The 12,577-nt window shown below is 33.8% G+C and overlaps 1 protein-coding gene across 2 annotated transcripts in view; it reads right to left on the bottom strand.

Moving 5' to 3' along the window:
• Positions 1 to 219: 219 nt before the first annotated feature.
• The window catches only part of LOC145256325 (uncharacterized), a 153,715-nt gene continuing 141,357 nt past the window's right edge, over positions 220 to 12,577 (bottom strand). For both annotated transcript variants that reach the window (XR_013863975.1, XM_080115081.1), the window contains exons 17-19: positions 2,964 to 3,022; positions 2,057 to 2,229; positions 220 to 820 (exon numbers count right to left, since the gene is read on the bottom strand). Coding sequence is in view for 1 of the 2 variants with exons in the window: in XM_080115081.1 (XP_079971207.1) it covers positions 742 to 820; positions 2,057 to 2,229; positions 2,964 to 3,022 (311 nt within the window). In the remaining variant the exon portion in view is untranslated. The remainder of the gene's footprint in view (positions 821 to 2,056; positions 2,230 to 2,963; positions 3,023 to 12,577) is intronic.

Raw genomic sequence — 12,577 nt, 5'->3', positions numbered from 1 at the left:
GAGATATCCTGAACCAGCAGAATAATTATATTTTACAAAAAAATAATGCTATAAATATTTTTGCATTGGAATGTATAAACACCCCATGGCTCTATGTTTGGAACACCCAGGTGACTAACGCAGAGATAAGTTGTAAAAAAAAAAAAAAAAAAAATGAAAATGTTATACACATAATATTTTTTTTTTTTTGTCTATTTCAACAAAAACATTCAAGAAAACTTCATTAAAATTTTAATTTTATTGAAATTTACCAATTACAGATTTCAGCAATTGTTTCATTTATTGTTGCTGGCTAAGATGGCATCATTATTTCTATACAAGTTGGGACCAGCATTCAGAAATGTCTGTTTATAATGCATTTACAAAAAATTAATTTGATAGCTTTTGAATAAAAAGAAAAAAAAAATAGATGAACGGTTCCTTTTTTTGTAATATATAGTGAGACATAGATTGAGTTTGTTCATGTTAAATGTGTTGGAAATATCGAACAAAGGGACACAACTCTTGGTTTAATTTAAATATTAAATGCACAAAATGTAAAAATTTTGTCATTTATGTAAATTGAAGTTCTTCAATCCAAAATTAAGGAATAATGGTCATCGTTTTAGTATCTTTAAGAAAAAAAAAAAATGTTTATGGCCCATGAAGACTGTTCAGCCCCGTTCATCAGAATGCTGATGCATTCTATGAAGACAAGCACTTAATGGTTGCAAACACGGATTATCCCATCAAACTTTCATATCAATAATCGACGAGGCCACGATCTCTAGACAATGAGCGCGATCGTGATCTTGAACGTCTTGGAGACAATGAACGGGACCTACAATAAATAAAAAGTAACTTTAAACAAACTACACATTGAATTTTTTTAAATACCCATTGTCAAAAACAGTATTTTTCTACTTCACAAAAAATAAATAAACCATAGCTTTTTTTTTTTTTACAAAAACAATATTCAGAAATTTTTTTTATTATTTAAATTTTTTTGATTGCTTAATTTAGTCAAATAAAATTGTTAAAATTTGGACTAAGCATGTTTAAATTTTACTATCTTATGTAAAATTTAATGTGTAAGTTTCACAATTTATAAGGATTAAAATAAAATTGTATTAGCGTTTCTGAACTTTTTAGATGAGGATTGGTTATTATTATTTGGAGTCATCGGACTACCGTTCTCATCTTGTGATTTTCACATTTCAGTCGATGTAACCTCTGATCTTCTCAGTGTGGGCAACCAAAAAATATAATTACAAATTACTTAGGACCTCTATCCAGTCACGGTTGACAGAACAAAAGCATGTTATCCCCGTTGATTAAATAAAGGGTTCTCTTTGAAATTTAATCCAAATTCCAGAGTTCGACAAGATACACCACACCTGAAGGTTGGAGGTTTCATTGACCAGAATGTTGTGAAAATCACACTCAAGATGAGGACAGTAGTCCAATGAATATAAACACAAAATTTGTACTGGGTTTATTATTTTTTCAGTACTTGGTTAACTTTTAAATTTATCCACCTAAATTGATAAATTCTTAAAAATTAAATAAAAAATGAAAATTATTGTTTTAAATAACTTCATTTTCAATAATTATAATTTGGTTAATTACCAATAAAAAAGTTTTGAACAATTATAACATCAAAACAATATTCCTTGTTCTACAAATATTAAAAAAAAACCACTTAACTCTACATTTACTAACTCAACAACTCATCCTTTCGAAGTGACCAAATCAACAAAGTCTCCTGTTCTCACACTACTGTCCAGATTTAATCTTCTGAAGTGATCAGATCTTAGCCCATCTTTATAACACATACATCGTACATTTCATGCTATTTCTATCCATGCAACGCATGTCCTAAAACCATCACAATGAATACACATATGTGCCTGATAGGCTCTTTTCTTTGTTAACAGTGGTAACGCTTTGCTGGTTAGTAATAATAGAAATTTCCTCAAATTACTCTATCTACTAAAAACAAACTTGATAATTGAAAGGCAACATAACCAAATAATTTAAATTCTCGAACAGTTCAAAGTTTTATATTTATAATTACCGTCTTGATCTGTGTGGCGGGGATCGTGAACGGCTCCAGTCATCACTGTCGGATGAATTGCTGTATCTCTGGGAGTAGCGATCACGTTCCATCTCCTCCAATTCCCTGTGTCGTCTTTCCCTTTCACGTCGCCGCATTTCCATAACCCTAGAGCGGAGTTCATCTTCACGGTCCTGTTTTAGTTTGAAATAAAAGGTTTAATAAGAATCTCATCTAAACCGGAAGGTATTTTAAATGCTTTTGAATAGAAATTGAGAAAAACATTTTTTCAACTGCAATTAGAATCACTGAAAATTGTTTTCTTAATTTCTGAATAAAGTTAGCTTATCTCACAACTGCTTCGTAGAAAGCAGAATATTCAGCACTTGTGCATTTTTGGTTTGGAGGAAAAAAGAAAAATTACTTAAATTGTGTTCCCTTGTTCAAAAATTATAAAAAAATACTCCAAACCTAATCCGTATAAATCATCCAATTTCACTGTAAATAAGTTTCTGAAATTACTTAAATTTTTACAGTGACCTTGCTAAAAGGTCATTAAAGTGACCTCCCAGAAGTTTACATTTATTTAGCCACAATTAAGTCGTTAAATGAGCCTCAACTTTTCATTAGTTTTGCTTCGTTAAGTTTTGTCTGTCCAATTTATAAAGTAAGTCTGTTTCTCAAATCTTAATTATTCATTTTCTGTCAGCAACCAGTAAAAATATTTTAAAATGCACATGTGTGAGGGAAAAGTTTGTTTTGGAGGAGCATGTATGTAGTTAGTATTTATTTATGAAACAAGTGGTACTTTTGACATACAAACAAAAAAATCATGGGATCTTTATAATTTGTTCAAAAATTGTTTGGAAAAATTTGCGTTTTAGCAAAAAAAAAAAAAAAAAAAAAAAAAAAGTTAAGAAAAGCTTACTTGTCGTTCTTGTTCAACTCGTTCCAATTTTTGAAGTTCAGCCCTTTTGTCGGCTTTGTCTGCAGTAAAAAGAAAAAAAAATAAATAAATCTATAACAATGCCTATCGATATTTTATTAGAAAAAAAATATATCTCTTATCCATTTTAATTTGTATGAAAAAGATATTTCCTAAGGAAACAGATGGAATCATAAAACTAACTATACAGTGCGTGTGTGGGGGGGTCATGATTTTAATAGTTGATTTCAATATATTTTTCAATTCAATTAAAAGGCCTTGGTCATAACACCAGAGGGATCAATTAGGTTTTAAAAGAGTCCAGAAGTAAACGACTACGACTGTGAAAGTGACGAGTTTGGGTCTACACTGGTTTCTTCCAGTTGATCTGTGCACGCTGTAAACAAACGATTAAGAAACCCAAGTTGTTTTGTTTTTAATTACACTTTATTTCTAATATAAGGAAAGAAATATGGGGGGGGGGCTGGAGATATATATATATATATATTTTTTTTTTGGTGCGTTTGTTAAATCTTTTTAATAAACAAGATGGTACTTATTTAGATTAGCACTTATAATGATAAACAAAAAAAAAAAAAAAAAAATTTCTATTGTACATACTTGTCACAAAATGAAGACTGTATATTCCTAAAACCACAAAAATTGATCAAGTTTTTTGGGTTTTTTTTTTAAAAACAAAAAACAAATTTGCTTTTTTTTTTACTGATAAGTGATAGACGACACCATGTTTTACGAGAGAACATAGTAAGGGGAAGTAATCAGTGATTATTTTAACAGTTTCCGCATGCATTTGAGTTGTCTACCCTTGTCTACCAATTTGTTGATTTCAGTTTTTTCACTTTTCACTCTCATTGAAAACAGTTAAATTATATAATCTTGAATGAAAAAAAAAAAAAATTTACTTGATCAAATTACGTGACTTTTGGAATTTTTTTTTATCTTCATTCCATGACTGGTATGTACATCATATAGACATTTTTATATTTTCTTTACTTTTAAATGCCGACATAAGTATCAATTCAAATAAGCACCAAAAAGATATTGTCCCTATTTGTCAAAATAGAAGATTCTATTTTTCTGATGAAACCAGTGCAGTGTGTGCGCGGATCAACCAGAAGAAACTGGTGTGGATCAGAATTTGTTGCTTTCACAGTTGCCCATTTTCAGGCTCTTTAAAATCTAGTTGATCCCATAATAAAATAATCAAAAATAATCTTTAAAAAATATTGAAAAAATGCAGTTTTCAAGATAAAAACGATGCCTTTTTTGTTTATATATATAAGTATTATTTATTGTTATTTTGTTATTTTAGAATTCTATTTTTAGAAATAATTTATTTTCTTTTTCATGTAAGCTTATCTCCGTTTTTATTTTTATATTAGTTGCCATTGATGAAAATTTCTAAAATCTTCAATAAATGAATTTTTCTGATTAACAAAGAATCATTACAAACATTAAATTAAAGAGTTTTAAAATGTATTAGACTCTTCAAGAAAATAGATTTTGTGTTCAGTTTTACTTTGAGGCAAACTTAAGGATGAGAAACTTCCAGAGAAAACGTTGGAGTCGTCAATATCCACCATACCTGAAGATGATAGTGCATGGGTTGCAATATCAAAACATGGAAGATTTGTTTCACGATGAGAATGAATCACGTTCGGAACAAAGATGCATTTGTAGAGAATGAACAATGGTTTCAACAAAGTAGAGCAACAAACCCTTTAGTGACTGAAATGGTTGAGGAATCATCAGTTGATTTAATCCTGAATGCACATCAGATCCTAACACCCCTACCACCAAAATGTTTATCCGTGGAATTATAACGGAGATAAAGTTTATTAAAACAATTCTAACATTCTAGTTGAACTGAAGAAGGCAGTCACAGACCAAATTGCAGGAGTGTGTGTCCCTTTCTGAAATTTGCATGAATGACTCTGCTTTTGAGAACCTGATTGAAACTTCTGGATCTTTCTTATGTCAAATCTTTCTCAGAGTGCATGTATTAGATTCATTGCTCTTTCTGCTTCCCTCAAAGTCGATTCTCTCCATCACTTGAAACACTTTCTCATATTCTCTATTAATCAGATTTGAACTGGTGAATCTCTGCCCCATTTGAGAGTTCTTAATAAGGTGCAGAAACATAGCTGTAATTTAATTGACCTCAGCCTATCTATATACCCCCTCTCTTTTTCACAAACATGATGTTGCTAGCCTCTGTCTTTTTTTAATACTATTGTGACGTGTTTCTCAGAATTATTTGTTTTGTTCCCCACTTTCAGCTCGCATTTAACTCATGATCATCTTTAATTTGCTATTTTGATTCTTTGTTCCAATACCATCCAGTAGAATTCTTTGTTCCAATACCATCCAGTAGAATTCTTTGTTCCAATACCATCCAGTAGAATTCTTTGTTCCAATACCATCCAGTAGAATTCTTTGTTCCAATACCATCCAGTAGAATTCTTTGTTCCAATACCATCCAGTAGAATTCTTTGTTCCAATACCATCCAGTAGAATTCTTTGTTCCAATACCATCCAGTAGAATTCTTTGTTCCAATACCATCCAGTAGAATTCTTTGTTCCAATACCATCCAGTAGAATTCTTTGTTCCAATACCATCCAGTAGAATTCTTTGTTCCAATACCATCCAGTAGAATTCTTTGTTCCAATACCATCCAGTAGAATTCTTTGCTTCAATACCATCCAGTAGAATTCTTTGCTTCAATACCATCCAGTAGAATTCTTTCCAAAGAACTGCAGGTTTGTGGAACCCTCTTTCTGCTGTTTTCCTCCTAATTATCGACTTGGTCTTTTCAAGACTAAGGCAAATAAATCGGTATCTCCAGTCTTTTATTCCTGTTCTTTCCATCAAGTGGCTTCATGCCTTGTGGGCAATGATTTCCGTAATATTTTTATGGAAATCACTCCTCACAATAAATCGAGCACAGAATCAATGAGGTTTGCCAAAATTGTTGATAATTTTACATATTCTATATGAATATGTTTACCATCAAACAATAAAACAATTGTTAAATATTAACGACTGAATCGTTTGTCGAAAATAATAAGTTAAGAGTTGGAAAAAAAATTACAAATTTTATTAACAATTAGATCTAATTACGGAATGCCTCATGTAGGTGTTAAGACAATGGTGCCAGTGTAACAGGTCTTAATCATCTTTTCTTTAACATTTTACAAATGTTGGCATGTGTTAAATGACTTTTCGATATCGACTTTAAAACTAACCTATCTCTGACCAGGTTGATGCTTATGACTTCCTCGGATATATCCCTGTGAACTGGATCAGATAAGTCATGAAATTGGGGAATTAGATAAATGTCAAATGCTTTGCCTGCTTGGTTTTTTTATGGTTAGCCAAAATAATGTGTTTTGTAGAATTTTGGAAAATTATGGCTTACTCAAACATGAGTGAAATACTGCCTCTTTTCCCTTAAGAGTTTGGTCGCCTTTATGTTCAGTAACTCGTCACTTCACGTCACTTATCTCATCCTCTATAAAACATGCCAGACCTCTCACGTCTTGATTTCCACACATTGATAGCAGAGAGAACACATCTTTTGTTTCTTTGAGATTGTTTGGAGCATTACTAATCAAAAAAAATTGCTGAAGCACTGGGCCAATCCAAAGTCAAAAGAAACAGATGACAATTCTGATGCTGCAGAGAAAAAGGGTCTGCTGGTGACAGTATTCAACAAGACTGTTGAAACCCTCTTTCCCATATCTGCACTTATAACAGCAATAATAAAAACACATAAATCGTTTCATTTGTTATATTTTGTTTTACAAACTTTAGTTTAATCAGAAAACAAATTATCAAAAAAAAATAAAATAAAAAAATTTTTTAAAAAATTTTGTCCGTCAAAAAAATAATATTAAAAAGTCGCCTCGTTTTATTTTGCCATAAGTAAAAAAATTCCCCCCCCCCGACTATTAATGTAAACGTGCATCGGCTGAAATTGGTTTTTTATCGGATCCAAAAGATTTACAGACATTTTTGTGGATAACATTTCACATTGATTCTTTTGACACTGTATCCTTTTGCAATAAACCTCATGTATATTTTAAGATTACCACTAATGATGTGCTGTAGTTGCCAAATTATGTGAGGGGAGATTATTTTCAAATATTCTCCTAAACTGGAAACGGACTTAAAGTAGATATTAATAATTCCTTACATTTTTTTTTTTTTTTTTTTTTTTTTTTTTTTTAAATGGAGAGTAGATAATGCATGTGGTTGTGTTATCGGCAGTAACTCCAGTAACTCTTGCTTCTTTTTTGTTCCTCCATCCTCATTTCCAATGAATGATTTTTCTGACAAAAGATGAAGAAAAAGCTGTTTTCCAGGTTGGTAATACTTCATGAATGGTAGCCTGAGATGTTGCAAATTTTTCTGTTTCTATGTCTATTCTTGTGGCCATGTCACTAGTATGAGTGCTGGAGGTAAACGTTTCATCTTTGCTGACGTTAGCCACCTGATAGTCAGGAACCCGAACCTTGGATTAACCACTAAGGAGGCTGTCCTATCAACAGGTGTAAAGTACTGGGGCTGCTCTATTGCCATTTGGTGAATGGATTCTGGACCATACAGTAGTTTCTGGTGGGGCCTCTATGCCATGCTAGTGGGTAATTGTTACGGCCAAAAAAAAAAAAAAAAAAAAAAAAAAAAAAAAATTTCCTCTTTCTCTCCCTCTCTGTCCTACTCTAACCAAGTCTGTCGACCTGTTCACAAACCCCAAAAACTCAACATGAAATATCTCAAAAAAACAAAAACAAAAAAACAAAACACAAATAAACCTAGAACCCCATCCTCCAACATAGACCCCTACTACCATGTCTCCTTCAACATCAGGGATCTATGTTCCAACCTTCCAGAGGTTGAAACCCAATTACAGGAGACGAAACCAGACTTACTCTAAGTGAAACTGGCATAGAGCCGACCACTTCCCTAGATGAGTTCATAATAAAAGGATACTCTAACTTAACATCTAAATCTGACCCCAAAGATCGCCATGGACATGGAATATGCGCCTACTTTAAAGATGGCTTCCCGTGTGGTAGAGATTTCCAGAGAGGACCCTAATTTACATTATATGTGCTTCTGAGTAGCACTTGCTTACACCACTGCATTCATATTTGCCCTCTATCGCCCCCACAACAGCGGGGTTACTGTCCTTAAGAGTATATCTGAGAAAATTGACCTCCTGTCTGCTCATCCTTCGGTTAACATTTACATTTGCGGTGACTTCAATGTCTATAATGTGGAATGGCTGACCCACTCAAATAAAACAGATGATGAGAGGAGGTTCTGTCATGATTTTGCCATTGCCTATGACCTCACTCAGATTGTTCACGAACCCACCCATGTGCCGATACTTGTCAATATGCAAGCCATCTAGACCTTTTTCTTACAACTTCCCCTGAGCTTTGTTCATGTTCTGTTCTATCTCCCCTGGGATCCTCCGACAACACAGTTGTATCAGTTAAGATAAAAATGAAATACAATAAGTCTTCAGATGTACCTCTCCACCGTACTGTATATCGATACCCTATGGCTGACTGGGATAGCTTCCGTACATTCATGTCTGATCTACCTCTGCATTCCATGATAAAAAAGGATGTGTTATCTAAAGTATCAGACCTGACCGAATGGTTAATTGTAAGCATAGACCGATTCATACCATCGAAAAAATTCCAACAAAAACCTAACAGCTAGCCATGGTTCTCCCCAGAATGTGCTACTGCCATCATGCAGAGAAATCACTTTTTCTATAGCTACCAACGTAATAGATGTACTGAGATTAAAGCTGCTTTCAGGACTGCCAGCAACCACTGTAAAAGTGTAATAAAAAACGCAAGAGAGCTATATGCTCAGTCCGTCAAATCCAAAGTAGCTGAGCAGCGGCTTGGTTCCCACCAGTTTTGGCAAATAGCAAACAGGATCTTGAACAGATGCGTGCATTCTATCCCATGATTAATGGACCTGAGGTCATCTCATCAGCATCCGACAAGGCCAAACTATTTGCCAAGAACTTTTCAGCTAACTCTACCCCATGCGACGAAGGTTATCAACTCTCCGTATTTCCTCCTATAACAGACAACACTATCCAACATACAAATATCTGTGCACGAGGTCGCCAAACTAATGAAGAATCTTGATTCCAGTAGAGTAACTGGCCCAGACGGCATTCCAATTATAGTGTTGAAAAAGCTTCGACCAGAACTTGCCCTCATACTTACAAAACTGTTTAAGTGTTGCCTTAAGGAGAAGTGCTTTCCAACACCCTGGAAAACCTTGTCAGTATGCCCTGTATTTAAGAACTCAGGTGATAAGTCATCTCCCTCTCAGTACAGACCAATAAGTCTCTTGTGTCATGAGTAAGTTACTGGAATCCATATTAAATAAAGTAGTCAACCACCTCAGCAGAAATAACCTCCTTAGTGACATGTAATATGGTTTCCGTTCTGCTAGATCTACAGCTGATGTGCTAAAAGTTATATCCCATAGGATTAGTGAATCTCTCGACAAAGGCTTCCTTTCTAGGGCAATTGCTCTTGACATATCAAAGGCCTTCAATAAGGTTTGTGCATAAGGGCCTACTTCACAAGATTTCCAGCTACGGTATAACTGGAAATGTTTTCTCAATAATTAAAATTAAATCATTTCTCTCTGATAGGTTCATAAGAGTAGTGATTGATGGGTAGCAATCAGAGACCCACAGTATTAATGCTGAAGTCCCTCAGGGGTCCATCCTGGGCCCAACTCTCTTCCTGATCTACATCAATGATCTCCCAAAACAAGTCTGTTGCCCGGGCTGCTGGGAAAATGGTGGGATTCTTCTACCACTCCAGAAGATATCTCACTACTGATGCAATTCTTTATCTTTATAAAAGCCAAGTACGTCCAAAGATGGGGTACTGCTGCCACATCTGGGCTGGAGTTAAAAAAAAAAAAAAAAAAAAAGGAGAAGCCTATCCTGCCTTGACAAAGTACAAAATAGACTTTGTGGCTTAGTGGGGGATGCTCTCTTCTCTTCCTTGCAACCTCTCTCCCAGAGAAGAGACGTTGCGAGCCTGTCTTTTTTATCGTTATTTCCATGGCAAGTGCTCGTCCGAGCTCCAATCTCTGGTCCCCGCTCGCCAATCCTTCATGATAAACACCTGTCTAGCTAAAACCATTGTCAGTAATTTCCCCCACTCTTTATCTGTGCCTAAATCAAAACGTAGATTCCATGAACATAGCTTTTTTCTGAGAAGTGCACGCCTATGGAATTCTCTTCCATTTGCCTGTTTCCCACCTGGCTACAACTTGGACGTCTTCAAGTCTAACATAAACAAATTCCTGATTAATCGCCCCCTTAAGTAAGACACTTTATCAAATCTCCAATACCAACTATCACTACGATATTATCCCATTGATTATTATACACAAAATAATCCTTATCCCCGAGTGGCTTCCGGGCCTTGATAAGTGGTGATCCCCAAGTAAAAAAATATAAATTTAGGTGTTCTAATGCTATTATTGTGTCTAGAATGTATTACATTTCGATAATAGTGATCCATTTTCACTGTAAGCTTTCAACTCTAAATGAAAGATGAAGCTACAAAAAAATCATTCTATTTCTAAATTGTTATATTCAAACTTAATAGTTACAATAACAGTGTGCATATCATAATTCTTAAATATAGAAAATTAAAATCAAATAATATTCCTGCTTTAATAAAAATAACAAATCTCCTAAAATACCTTACCTAATGCGTGTGTGTGTGTGTGTGTGTGTGTGTTTGCATACGTGTAAAGCGTGGTGTAATGGTTACAGGTACAGACAGTGGGTTCAGCACGTTGGGTTTGAGTTCTGTCAGAGTTACTGCAATATTTTACTGATGTCCTTAGAAAAGGTATGAACCCATATATCTCCCTCCAGCTACATATTAAATAGTAGGGTACACTAGACTCAAACCTTGGTTATATAACCAGTCTGAGATAAGGAAAACTAAAATAGACCTAAATGCTCTTTGCTTATGCTGGTATTGTTTACAGTCGTCCTGGACGCCAACAATGGCAGCCCAGGAAAGGTGCAGACAGAGGTTTCACAATCCTTTTTTTCACTATACTCTGCATAGGCATCCTTACTAAGCATATACACTATCTTTCGGGACTGAAAATAGACCTATATATAAAGTAACGTAATCCGAGAAATACCAGTGGCATATTTGGAATTTGCAGAGGTTTTAACCTTCAATCAATTGACATACCCCTCTTCAATTATACTTTACGGAAAAACCCATTTTTTTAGTTTATACATATAAAACTGAAAACAAACTTTTGTGTAAACACATAGTTGCGATTTAATTGCCTCTCGACAAAGGGCAACACTGGACTGCAGCAAAAAATTAAATTGCTTCAGTCTAAACAGACTTCAAGGATAAAAAAAGATTAAATTTTGTATCAGAGCAGATACTACACTTTGCACCTACTCAAAAGAGTCACTAAGACAAAGTTTCTGACACCACAAATTAGAATTATCTATTAATTGGTGAAATTCAAAATCATTTTATTGATTGATCTATGTCACAAAATTATCATAGGATTAGGTTATAAAATACTAACACAAAACTGAAATTTCTGAAAATTTTCTTTCATTGGAAAACTAATTTTTTGACAGAATCATTTTTTTTAATTCACATGTTTTTTTGTTTATTGATATTTTATTTCGTCCAATGTATAAATAAAGGCAGAGGTATCATCCCTCGGACAAAACAGAATACCTCTGCTAATACAAACATTTTATAAGATTTAAATTCTTAAAGACTTTCTTTTAAAATTTATACACAAAGCTGTTGTATATGCACATACAAATTGGTTGTGCACACGTGTATAAAAATTTGCTGTGCACGCGTATAAAAATTTGTATACGTGTATAAAAATAAAATTAGAAATTTCAACTGAAAGCATTTGATCAGAACTTGTAGATCACGTTTGTTTTTTTTTTTTTAGCATCTACTTGTATCTCACCTAATTTTTTTTAGCGGATTTTAAGTTATTTCCCTTTCAAGGTACTTGACGTTTTGTTTAACCAGATATTGCAACACAAAAGTAGCTATGTTAATAGACGTGACGAATGTCAAATGTGGGCAATTGGAGAAAGAATTCAAGACAAATAACTTATTCATAAATATTGACCTTATATTTCCAATTTTACTCAATTTTTGTCTAAAATCTCACTCAACCTTACTGCAAATGTTGGTCTTTGTCCAGAATTCCCTCCTCTATTAAAAATAAAGAAAGAAAATCATTTCAGCGAATTTGAGCTTTTCCAATACACCCCTTCCCCATGTTAAGAATGGCTTTCTTACAAGTTTGAATTATTTGGACTTATCTCTCCTCAGCTTGTTTTTATGATAATGTCACAAGATTGTCGTTTGTAGTTTAGCCATAAAATTCCTATTTAAAAATAGAACTACTCCATCAAGTCTCATGATTTTTGGAGCACGATATTTTCTTTCCCTTACATGTACATCATACATATTTTTGTTTTTTAGTATAGGGAGAATTCTGGACAAGCACCCAAATAGTT

The sequence above is a fragment of the Euprymna scolopes genome, chromosome 32 (assembly GCF_053919585.1).
Source record: "Euprymna scolopes isolate OS-2025 chromosome 32, ASM5391958v1, whole genome shotgun sequence".
Lineage (NCBI taxonomy): Eukaryota > Metazoa > Mollusca > Cephalopoda > Sepiida > Sepiolidae > Euprymna > Euprymna scolopes.
This window is presented reverse-complemented; position numbering and strand designations above follow the sequence as displayed.